We start from the raw sequence: 13,105 nt of genomic DNA, 5'->3' as shown, positions 1-13,105 counted from the left end.
ACTCGATGAGACTTGAATACCGCGGCGTTGGCCCCGTGGTTTCAGCATCTACCCCGCGGGGTCCGATCCACAGTGCCGCCGGGCACCCAACGGGGGTACAGCAGGTACAAGCTTTCTGTTGGCCTAGTGCTGGGCTCCTCTGAGGTGAAGCGCTTAAATCGTATATTTCGCTGACCCAATCAGTGCAAAGAAGACTACCTCATGTTATGGTGCCCTCTGACATTGCATCAATAAAATGTGACAATTAGACTTAGACCATATTGCCGAACTCAACCACTACTGGCAGTTCGCTGGGTTTTAGGTTTTCGAGTACCCTAGTTTACACGTGACTACAGATAGCCGGCTGCATTCGTTCATGCACGTATAGCGAAAATGGCACTTACCATGAGAATGAGGTAGATGGCACAAGCCGTCAAGGATATGAAGGCGTTGTATCGCATGCGGATGTACTGCAAAGGCAGAGAAAAACTACATTTAGACTCCTCGCTCTCCTCCGAGATGAAGTGGCGACAAACTGTGCCGAGAGAATTTCCTTTTCCTTTGGGGCTCCTTTTCTATTCTTGGCACTGTCGGCGTATTTGAAACAACGCACACTGGTTTATGCGGCATGGAACGCGCTCGGGGCTCCAGGTACTGAATTGGCTGCAAGTATTCGCGCTGTCTGCTTTGTTTTTTGTTCTTATTTGACAATTTTGTCTGCACGCTATGATGTACTCTCCTAAAAAGGAGTTGCTAGTGGCAACAATTTGTTTTCAACGCCTTTCGAAAAGTTGCGCTGATGCAAAAAAAAAATCACAAACGAATATGAATAAACAAAAGAGAGCTACTCACACATACAGGCTCTTTTTGTACCATCTGTCAGGGCGCCACATTGTGAGTTTCCATGGTTAACCTCTTCCCTCATTGAATATCATATATGACTCAGGACCTTTTTTTTTTTTGCCTTTTTATTTTGAAAGGTAAGAAAGGAAGTTTTTCTTGCTTGTTTAGTATCAGAGTGTGTAATATGTGTAATTCATATGAGCAGTAACTCAGCCTTCAAGAGGATTTCTTGCGCAGTTTATTTTTTGTGAAAATCTACGTACATGCGATAGCGTTTTGTGTTTCCTGTAGGAAGCCATAAATTAAAGATTTTCATTCTAACTGCAGGCAGTGTTATCAAAAATTTTCAGTTATTAGTTTGTAAAAAATTTCTTTTTTATTCTGTTACATTTGCGGCGCAATAATGCGTTAGACTAAGTTGTGAGAAGGATATCTACTTGCATATCAAGTTAGGGGTATTTCACCCCTGCGCGGTGTTTCATAATTTCAGCAGCGAAAAAATAAATTCACTGGGCTCGAAATACTTTAAGTACATTACCACGTGGAAAAGGTTACACGCCTCTATTAATTATTTACTCTTTATAAACGAATCAGTGATAGGACTCAACCACATTGTATGCCAGAGCGAAAAGTTGAGTACTATGCTTATTTGAAAGGCTGTCAAGACAACGGCGCTAGTATGCGCTAGTAGACGAAAGTTTTCTGCTGGTAAGAAGAAGAAAAAACCACAGCTGCAAAGAAAAATGAAGCTAGAATTAATGTGCAAAGGAAGAAAGCAATCAATAATCAAACTGTTGATAATCTATCACGTCCTTAAATTTGGAAAACAGCCCATCAAAAAGAGGGTTTAAATGGATGCAAATTATATTCATTTTTTTTAAAACTGCGACGGAGAGATAGAGAGAGAGCGGAAAAACCATTATATAGCTAAAAATAATCTGCAGGAGTTTGGCAGTCGGTACCCCCTAGAGTCTGGGGCTCCTCTGGGGGCTACCGACTTGCGGACTAGCCGGATGATTCAAGCTCTTCGGTAGGCGCTGCCTTCCACTCCTCATGTGTCGGGGTGGCATTAGCAACTTTTTGTCTGGCTTGTCCCGGCATTCCCAAGAGCAGTGATAGAGCGTGGGGTGTGCTCCGCATCAAGGACAGCAACCTCAGTATTTTGTGGGCTTGCGTAGAACGTGCAAGGACATTTAATGGCAAAGACAAATGCAGTCCAAGGCAACAATAATTTTTGATAGAAAACCATAGTGCAACAAGGAAACGAACTATCAGTACAGGGCTTATTACAAGATGGTGCTTACAGGAATATTGGATCGAAGCAAGTGAGCAAACGTGCCAACAACGTGGCACCGTACCCTTTAGAATCTGGTGGCAAGGTTTGACTTGGACGAGCAAGGCCACTCTCAAGGCTTTGCTTTGAGATAGCATTGAAGAAACAAACCACAGGTGAATAAGTGCCCTAAGAGCTATAGTAATTTTTTCTAATATTTTAGGTGTAATCTGGGTGGATATTCCAAATATTTTTCAAGGTATCGCTATTCTGTGATGTGATTATTGTAAATTTTGATCAGTTATAGCGGTTTGAATGCATTTTTTTCATATCCACAAAGAGTCGCCGCAAGTACTATACATACATGGTGCATCATATGTTATAGGCCTATAGACGATATTTTGGTAAACTGCTGCAATCATGATAGTTTTTCAGAAAACTAAGTATGAGTCGTTGCGCCGTAAATGAGATCAGTGTAACATGCTTGAGCGAAAATAACACACACACACACACACACACACACACACACACACACACACACACACACACACACACACACACACACACACACACACACACACACACACACACACACACACACACACACACACACACACACACACACACACACACACACACACACACACACACACACACACACACACACACACACACACACACACACACACACACACACACACACACACACACACACACACACACACACACACACACACACACACACACACACACACACACACACACACACACACACACACACACACACACACACACACACACACACACACACACACACACACACACACACACACACACACACACACACACACACACACACACACACACACACACACACACACACACGCGCGCGCGCGCGCGCGAGTTGGACTCCTGCACGCACATATAGCTTAGTTGATCCGTCCCGTACTTTAGCCCATGCAGTTCACCCTTCTTTGAAGTAGCACAATTGTACGGAAAGTGGTTATATCTTTTAGAGTTTTACTATTCGGGATGCAACTTCAGATTTCGCCTTGATGGGACCAAATGACCGTGGCCTAATGAGTGTATATGCCCACATAAAGTGAGGCAGATACTAAGGCTTTATTTCGCCGAAAAAGGACTTAAATATATATATATATATAAAAAATCGAGCAAAAATCGGTATTAGAGGTGCAATCGCGTCTACTCTTAAGGCGAAGCGTGAGCGCTCCCCTAATTCAAACCGTCGAACTATGTGCAGCCTTGCTAAAACATCTAAAATTATTCTTAACACAGATTTCGCTCTTTTAACTTGGTAAAGCCATGCTTCAAGCAGCACCATTTTTATTATTCTTTTTCTTCTACCGTTTTCTCCTTGTTACCGAATTCAGCTATTACGATCTTCATCGAGCGTGTAGTGTTTCTTATCGCCCTCCCCAGGGTTGCCAAGGCTGCGTCTCGATAACTCCGAATGCTCCACCAAAAGTTACCGTAGAGATTCCCGTTAATCGAGACAAAAGCGCGGCCACTAGGCCACAATTTACACTACGCTAGTACCTCCGTTTAATGGGAGGACCACTATGTCATTTTTGATATGGCACCCAAATCTTTAGGGAAATCCTCCAATGTAGAGATGATTGGTAATACGGAACGTATATGACTCATTAGAATTCATTTATGTGCAGCTATACGACTACAAAAGAAAGCTATATAAAGCTTCCGCGAAAGCATTTTAGTTGCAGCAAAATTCGTTCTATAGTTCGATTTTCAAATCGGGACCACTGCCTCACCTGGGCGGTCGCTCTATGAATTGAGTCGCTCTAACAGTGTCTAGAATGTTTCGCGCTGCTTTGATATTACTGCGGTTGGCAGAATCGCTGGGGACGCGGGTCAGGATAGCGCACAGAGAACTACCAGGTGTAAAGAGCCTTATTCAGGCGGATATTTGAAGAAAAAAAAAATCAATTTTCTTCCACACCACACCCCGGTGCAGTCTGAGCCCAACGGCTGGCTCCGCCCTGAGCGGCGGGAAAGCTGGCATCGAAGAAGTTGAGAGGCCACATTCCGAAGTATGACAAGCGCCGCCCGACTGATAGCACTCCTTGTTTTGATGCGCTCGACAGGGCCGAGTCACGGTGATGCACGTATACATACGCCTTGTGCCTCGAGATACGCTCGGGCAGGTGGCGTTGTGAAAGCGCCGCGCGAGGCGATCAAGGCTCTTTACTTCGTTCACTAGGCTGCGTATTGCGGCCTTACGGGCGAATGGAAACCTCTAGCGCAGGTTCCCAAACTAAGGGGCGAGACACACGAACGCCAGCGCTAAATAGATCAAGGACATGCAGGAAACTGCACTCGACAGTTGTCCGTCTAATGCATCGGCTCTCAACGGAAGCAAACGTTCACAGTGTGAAACCAGATGAGTCTCAAACAGTGACGCCCGTAACAGTTTCCGCAGTGCGATACCTGTCAGCGATCGGAAGCGGCCAGTTATAATCACATGAAACTACGTGATAGTATCCACCAGAAAAAGATTGAATTCTGGTCATGTTGGTTTCAGACGCAGTTATTTTTTCGTCCCTGAATAATTCATTTTTCTTTCTCTCTCTCTGGCTTAAATTGTTAGTTGAAGTGTGCGTAGAACTCTCCCGCCATGCGCCATCGGCGCGTGCCTGGGAGTAGCCCGGTTGGCAAAATATTTGGGTGTCCACATTGTGTAGCATCAAGCGCGGCGCGTATGGGTGATTCTCTGATCATTAAGAGACGTGAGGAAATCGAAATGCATGCTTTTGCTAATGAGGCCGCATTCCTTAACGTTCGGTCGTTTGAAACTATAGCAGAAGTGTCTTTGGCTTCTTCCCCACGAAGCGAAGCTGCACATAACATCTATGTCGCAACCAGTTGCGCGAGAGCAGTTCACAATACATTTTAGATACGTGTAATATACAACAAGGGCGGCGTCACCACTGCACATACTGATAATAGCTAGGTCCATTTCTGAAAAATGGCGGCCCATACCGGGTTAGTGTCCGCCATTTTTACAAAGTTGCGTTCGCCTTTCTTCGCGTGTTTATTGGCCGATAATCATTATGGCGGTATATACCGGAAGCAGGGCCTCTTAGCTTTTTCGATGCTGCAAGCGACACTCCGTGTTACTGCAGAGGTCATATACGAATGAAGTACGGCTGCAATGGTTTAGGGTGCACCATTATTATCTCCTGGACAGGGTGCCTCACCTATAATACTTTCTCCAATTTTTAAAAGTAGGATTTTTGTGTTAGAAGAGCGTACTCTTCCTTCGCTTCATTAGGCATGACATTGGTATCGGTGCTGTGCATCATAATGCAGCTGGGACGAGGCTTTTTAACTGATCCTTAACTGTCAACTTTATAAACATTACTGTAAGGTTGTTTTTTTATAGAAAGGTTTACAGATGGCCGTAAGTATTATTGATATTAGGTTTTGTATTTTGAAAAAACACATTCCGTCTAGCCAGTGCAGCACAAGGAATTTTGGGGATATACTCTGGCGAAAGTGCAGCTGAGCGGCCCAATACAGCGCTAGCCACGCCTACCAGCGCCTATCCCGTGATCTCTTTTCACACGTCCTGGCGGGAGAGACTACACGGTACAGGCGTGCCGCTGTGCTACACGGCCTACAAACCTTTCAATAAATGAATAACCTAACAGTAATAGTTGAAAGTTAATTATTAAGGATCCATTTACGAGTCCGATAATTACTACGTCTTAGCTACACTCTGATGCACAGCACCGGTGCCAGTGATATACCAAAGATAAAAGTGCGTTTTGCAGTCTCACGTAGTGTCGATCAAGAAAATTCACCGTGCTGTCGGTTACATATGCCGTAGGGATCTCGTTGTACACAACATTACCTCGGGTTTGCTCTTGAGAAGAGAGCAACTGCAACCAACTGAACAGTGCCGTAGCACAAATAAGAGAGAACACTTTACTGGCATTGGAGCACATATGAAGGATAGTTAGTAAGACAAAACTGCCTTTGACCTCATTTGCAAAGCATAGTTGCGATAAAAAAGTTACGGAACGTGCACATAAATGTGAATTCAAGGGTGCGCTCCAGAGTTCCCCATGCGACCGGACATCCTCCAGTGTCACGGCGCGATTACAGGCCTGCAATAAATTTGGCATCTTGATTTTTGTGCTGGGAAACCCATACATTCTTAGAAAAGGTGGTTATAAGGCTAGAAATCGCAAACTGCGCAACGACGATCGCGCGTAGGCGCTATGCAGCCCTTTGAGGTTCCAAGTTTTTCCTAACCCTAGCCTACTGTTAGCCTACAGTTCATGGAAATAATGCTGAGGTATGGTTTTGTCATGACAGCGAACTACGGGGTCTCCCAGCAACTCACAAAAGTGAGTCTGTGTCCAACTGTTGACAGACGTACTTTTTTTTTTATATCTAGTATTGTTATGTAAAGTTGATGCCCACTTTTATTGCTATTAATCAAACTTTTTATCCTCGCCTTACTTTTTCTCTTTTTTTTTGTAGGGGGCGGGGGGGGGGGGGGGGGAGGGTGCAGCAGTGCGCTTTCTTTTTTAACTCAAACCAGATATAGCCCTATGGTAGCTAGGAGAGGTCTCCCCCTAAACACAAGCGCACACGTTGCTATGTATTGGACCTTGGACCTATAGTACCCCGGACATGCATATGCAATCTGTAGGCGTTTGGTTTATTTATGCCATCGGCCCGGAGAGATGTAAATTAATGCCGCGTGCGCCTTGTTTTGCACGCAGTTAAGCAGCACGCGGCGACGTATGTCTCGTATAGATCTGGTTTACCCGTATCTCCCTCTGTTTCACGCAGATAAACACAAAAAGGAGGGGAAGAGAGAGAGAGAGAGAGAGAGAGAGAGAGAGAGAGAGAGAGAGAGAGAGAGAGAAAGTAGCCTCAAGAGGTCACAATTGTTGACGGGGAAGCAGTGACTTCTCAAAAGGCGCCGCCTCACCACATTCAAGTATAGAGCGCCCCATGAAGCGCCATTGGGCTCTTTGTCGGCGTGCGGCGCCGGCGCTCATTTGGCGCCAGATTTAAACTTGCTGCAGCGCTTCACCTCGTATTGCGGGCTAGGATGAAGTTCTGTGGGTCAGCGTTCATCACTGGTGCTTTGGCGCGTGATCTAGCACAAGAGCAAGACACGAATTGGAGACTCGCCCAGCCGATATATCTTTGGACGTAAAGGGTGAACCCTACCAAAAAGATAAGCGTAGCGTTCCCAATGAACGTTAAAAAAAAAAAATAGACTCCCCCCTAATCAGTTCCGCAAAGCATGCTCATCATCGCACTGACAGGATTCAGACCGAGAGTTCGGAAGTCGGGGTGTCGCGTTCCCCAAGCAGGGGACGTCTTAGCGCTTGCCTCGAAGATGGACGTGACGCCGAGCCTGTAGAAGACGGGCACCACGAAGTACACCACGAAGGGCATCGCAGAGACAGTGAGCAACACATTCCAGGCGATGTGCATGCCGTAGGCGTAGAAGTGCGCCGTCAGGGCCACCAGGCCCAGGGGTGAGGCCGTCGAGACGAGCAGGGAGACGGCCAGCGGGAGCACGCCCAGGCTCCGGCCGCCGAGGAACGTCTCTTGGCGCTCATCGTGGCCGCATCGCCGGCGGCATGACACGTACAGCCCCTGCGCCACGCCCAGCGCCATGAGGAGCCCGTAGAGCACGTAGTCGAGCACGTGCGCCGCCGCCATGCCGCCGCCGACACCACAGCCCGGAGGGATGTGCTGCGCAAAAATGCGCCGCCCTGTCGCAATGCGTGTCGCTGCCGCCGCCACAGCTGCGGCCTGATTTCCCGCCGCACGGCGCCGCTCCGTCGTCTGACGATCCGCAGACGCAAGAGGCTGTCCGCGCCGGTACTGGTCGCGAGCAATCTGCTGTGTGCGCGGAAAATTGCTCTTCCGTAATCGGAAAGCGCGCGGGGGGTGACGGCTGGATGGACAGCTACCGTTGTATGTTTACATTCCAGAAAGGAAAACAATAAATACGGCGGTAGCTCCTCGACTCGTGCCACTAAATGTGTGCGTTTGCAAATGCTCGACTCTTCGAAATTTTTTATTGCCAGGCATAATTGAGCCTAAATTATTGAGTAACTGCATGCAAGTGGGTGGTATTCACGTTAAAAGCAGCGAAGACGTGGCTTACGAGAAGAACGGTCATCCCTTTTTAGTAGAAACCAAACCAACGAACTGCTTGCAGCACTACGAAAAGTAAGTGCGAAATTCGCCTGTCAGTATAATGCGCAAAGCATAATTATGCTCATACCACCTTCGTACACCTTGGTCGACAGGTGCGCAGGAACACAATCATGTAGGGTACGCCATCCTTATTTTTCCACGCCTCCGTCACCTTTCGTATCTGCAAGCAGCTTGTGAAACATAGAACAGTAGTGCGAGGTTGTTTGCATCCATTTTGTATTGGCTTAATACTCGTAACGGTCGTCAACCCTAGTCAGCTTTCAGTCTGCCTTTACGATCGCTGAAAAGTCCTTATACCTTCGCTGCCCTTATTCGGCTCGCTTTCACAAATTAGCGAATTAGCGAAGAAACTGCATGTGGAGGTGTTGATACGAGTGAGGACATGTGATGGTTATAGTGCAGTGATTTATTCTCTACAATTACCTTAGACACAGAGACATTAGTAGATTCATAAACTACTATGTGGTCAAGTTCCGTTTGGTGACCTCGATGTCGCTGCACAGATTCAACTAAGTATGGGAGCGTTTTCGAAATTGGGTCACAAATCTGCGGCTTATGTTGGGATCGTTGTTTTTCCGCTGCACTTTCAATCGTAATGAAGGTTCTTGGAGGAATTCTTCTGATCGGCCAAAACAAGAATATCTGGACGCCGTATGGGCTGCCGAAGGTGCGGCATTCTTCCAAGGCTTTCTGTTACCTATCGTTATCGTTGCAACGCAGCTTTGCCTCGTTCAGGATAACACGACTGCGTCAGGTGACTGACCGTGAAGTGGAAAGAATGGTGCCAGCTCGATAAACGCTTGTCTGAAGGTTTTTGCGCCTGCTTTTAAAAGGCAGGTAGTTTCTTTTTTTTTTTTTTTATCTGATTGCTCCCTTTAAAACGCGTTGGCTAAAACCTTGAAGTCTGGTGCGAAGGTTGCGGGTATTTCGTTGAGAGGTTTTACACCATTTGTCGTTTCTTTAATTTGGTAAAAACTAACGGGCTTATTACAAGGCTCAGTCGCTTTGGCTTTTCCGATATATCCGATAAGGAAAGTGCACCTTGTCGTTGCTGGCGAGTGAACGACATATTAAATTGGCCAATGGTATGCGAAGGCGTTGGCTATCAAAATGTGTTCTTTTGGTCTGGGCTCCGTTTATCTGGCTCGCGCATTGCTGGGTAAAAGTGCGAAAAACAAAATCAAAACACACTATAAGGTCTGTTTCCTCAAGTAGACCTCATTTACTTCTCCAAATTGTAACAACAACAGAGACCATGGCGTGGGAGCTTTCGGCTTTATTTCACTAGCGGGCTACCTGCAGGCAGACAACCACGCTGTCTCGGCGAGATTCCTACTTGAATAAAACCAATTACAGCAGTAAGTAAAGAGGAAATGGTATACACAGTAAAAATAGCTCCAAGGTTAAATGATATTGCCCCTGTAAATAGCACCAAAACACACCGGTTACCTCTCATGTAGCAGGGCAAACAGCCAAACAAATGCGACCTAACAAAAGCAGTCCAGATGCGCTGTTTTGCATCAGCTTAGAAGGGTAACAGGTATACTCGGAGATGCAGCTTGCTCATTCATAGTTTTTGCGTTGTTTTTGTGTAGTGGAACGAGAACGAGTAAGAATGCAGGGGGTTCCTCCCATTCATAAGGGCCATGGCAAGGGTTTTTATGTATCGCCAAATGATCGTTTTTTTTTTTTTTTATGCGAATCCTGGACACAAGCTAATAACTATTTTCCACGTGTTCAGCCGGAAAAATGGGCCGCCCAGGAGTTCTTCACGTTGCGTGTCGTGAAATACCACCAGCGTTTCCAATTACTGTAGTCAGCTGTCGTCTGTAGTTTCTTCTTGCGGTATTTGCTGCTCAGACTGTTTAGACATGAAATGACCGTTGTTCGTATATGCTACTGTTACCAAATTAGTTATACCCTTGAAATCCCTCCCGAAATGCAATTACTCGGTGCTACGACATCATTTCTTTGATGAATGAATACGTATCGGACATACATGTATCGCAACTTTTTCTCTTCAATTCGACATATGATAAAGGTGCACGAACTGTTCGTGGTAATGTAATTACGTATTGGCTGTTTTCTCGATATATAGCGGGCACCTTTAATAATTCAGTACAGCGGCGCTACGGAGCATTGCTTCTTTCGCCAGCCTAGTCAGAACTGCTGTTGTTTTAAAATTTCACAATATACTCACGTTTGTACGTCGGTAGCAGCGTCTTCGTGTACGCTGCAGCGTTTTGAGTTTCGATGATGTAAATGAATAAACGAAAGAAAAGGAACAAACAGCTGTATGACGTTTAAAAACGGCTGGTATGAAAGCGGGATGGCTGACGACGGACGTGTGTTATGCAGAAAGTTTAAAATCAGTGAGTGAGTGAAATAAATTAAATGTGCAATATTCGGCATTTAGCCCCGCAGGTAATCATCACTGAAAGGCTATCTTGCAACTTTCGCAAGAAAAAAAAAAAGAACTATTAGTGTTTGCCATTTCCTGTCGCTGGAGTTCTAGCTAATAAACCAGTATCCTTAGTTCGCGTTGTTAAAATTTGTTAACCATGTAATTCTCTACAGGGGAACATAGATTTCTACTATAGTGTGTGCAAGTGGCTAGCGAGAATAAAGAGGCCAGCTTAACCGCTCACTTTCCTCTTTGAGCAATAAACCGCTTCACGTGCTCTCAGTTCGTTTATATAAGCATTAATGGATGGCATGCAATGAATGAGAGGGAGCTGTTTGTTCTCGTTCGAATATAAATCTTATCATCAGCCTGCCCCACTAACCGATTTCACGGCCAGCGAGGGCACAGAGTAGTAACGAGGTGCAAAAATAACCTGTATAAAGTGGAATTCGCGCGAAATACTTAGGACGTACAAATCAGGTAACAAAGCACCATAAAACCATACAGGGATGTCTGCCGTACCAAAGCCTGTCATTACATGTCGTTGCAGAAACGATCATGAGCGAAGGCATCCGCGCTTGAAAAGAGCCTGGTAGTCAACTTCTCTTAGCGATGTTTGTTAAAATATAGCAATTCGTATTTAGGCAAACATTTCTAACCCGGGCCAATCATCTTTTCAGAAAGGTATATTCTCGGTGCCCGACAGGAACTGACAAGAACTGCCAGCAGCCGTTCAACAACAAGGAAAAAGTTTTTGTTGCCGTGATTTCTCTCTCTCTCCCTATTCATACTCAGAAGTGTTGCATAAATTTTCGGAAAGGGCTTGATAATATTTTCCACATATTGTACAATTGCATTAAAACAATTAATATGAGTGCACATCCTTCGTCGACCAGCTTGCAGAAGTTTTCTATTCATATTCAGAAACTCTCTGGACTGGTTTTCTCGGAGAGTCTTAATTGTTCGTTGTGAGCGCAGGACGAACTCGAAAAGCAAAACTTGTCTACGCATCTGAAGATTATGCCATTTCTATCAATAAAAGTATACTAAACGTTTCATAGCTGTCGCACAATAATAATAAAAAAAAAAAACGTCCCAGAAAAATATACTTTTGCTGCCCCCCCCCCCCTCTTTCCCCCCTAAAGGAAAACAAAAACTCACTTAGCGGCTTTTTTATATCATTAGCGTGCAAACATTCGTGCAAACAGCATTTCTAAGAAATATTTGTACATTAAAAGGCTAACAACAACGTCTGTAAGTGCCGGCGAAGCATTCGTAACTTTGTAACGGAGACGCCCGGTAATTCAGTGACTTTAAAATCCGGTTGCAGATGCCAGTGGCGTAGCGAGGAAGGGGGGGGGGGGGGGGGGGGGGGGGGGCGATGTAGAGCGCAGAAAATTTCGGGGTATGTCCTGGCAATTCCACAATTACTTTATGCTTCGCATTCAACACACATAAGAGAAGGGAAAACATTCCCATATGCCTTCCTTTGCATCAAAGGATGTTGGCTCCTTTCTTATGCGATATGCATCTGTTACTTGTGCTTTCTGAAACGGCAGCTCTTATTTTGACTTTTCTTAATGCCGCCACGTTAAAGTAATAAAACGAAAAAGCGAAAGTCGACACAGTTCCGATGGGTTCAGTTTTACGTGTCTTCTCGCTGGAAAGTTTGCACAGTGTACTTCGTTGTTTCCCAAGGCAAGCAGACGACGCTCCCCGGAGCATGTTCTGGTAAAAAAACAGCACACGAAAAAAAAAAAAAAGAAAAAGAAGAAGCGACAGGACAATGGTCGTTTGTTCAAACCAATACATCAGGGACGGCTTCTCGACAGTCGTCAACTTGACCTTGTAATCACGAATTTAGTTTCGCATGATGGTGTTGCGATTTCTCAGTTTCGTTTTGCAGGCGCGCTGTTAACAAATTTGTCCTAATGCTTAAGGTAGTATCTCCAAGTGCGTTTACGTTATTGTAAGAATAACTTCCTGTCGTCAAGTCTCTTTCTTCTTTTACGTTATTGTAATTGACGGTTGCCCTCGATAACTAAGCCATGCGGCTAACGTTTCAGTTCTCTCGTGATGCCGACAGCCTCTCGCTTGGCATGGCCGTATGTCAAAGTGGTGGTGCGCGCAGTGAGAAGCAGGTTATAAAACATCGATAGCGCTTGAGTAAGCAATATTTCCAGGAATTTTATCTGCCTTTTTGTTTCCTTAAACTCCATCCCCCTTCCCCACTTCCCTCAGCCGCTTATTTCCCTTTAAATCCTCGTTCGTTTGAAATCTGCTAAAAGAAGTTACAAACAAACTACCCACCTGAAGTTTCTATACGCCGTCTGGTCTCCTCAAGCTCACAGCATTAACACAATATGCAACTG

The 13,105-nt window shown here is 45.4% G+C and overlaps 2 protein-coding genes across 2 annotated transcripts in view; one reads left to right on the top strand and one right to left on the bottom strand.

The window, feature by feature from the left end:
* LOC146172418 (sodium-dependent multivitamin transporter-like) overlaps window positions 1-7,888 on the bottom strand; it is a 31,852-nt gene extending 23,964 nt beyond the window's left edge. The window contains exons 1-2 of the mRNA XM_084585826.1: window positions 7,490-7,888; window positions 384-449 (exon numbers count right to left, since the gene is read on the bottom strand). Coding sequence (XP_084441952.1) covers window positions 384-449; window positions 7,490-7,825 — 402 coding nt within the window. The 5' untranslated portion in view covers window positions 7,826-7,888. The remainder of the gene's footprint in view (window positions 1-383; window positions 450-7,489) is intronic.
* Window positions 1-13,105, top strand: part of LOC146172407 (zinc finger CCHC domain-containing protein 24-like) — a 224,113-nt gene that overhangs the window by 33,829 nt on the left and 177,179 nt on the right. The gene's annotated exons all lie outside the window — the stretch shown is intronic.

The sequence above is a fragment of the Amblyomma maculatum genome, unplaced genomic scaffold (genome assembly GCF_055883805.1).
Source record: "Amblyomma maculatum isolate TAMU_Amacu unplaced genomic scaffold, ASM5588380v1 scaffold_13, whole genome shotgun sequence".
Taxonomy (NCBI): Eukaryota; Metazoa; Arthropoda; class Arachnida; order Ixodida; family Ixodidae; genus Amblyomma; species Amblyomma maculatum.
Note: the sequence above shows the minus strand (reverse complement) of the source record. Positions and strands in the feature narration are given on the sequence as shown.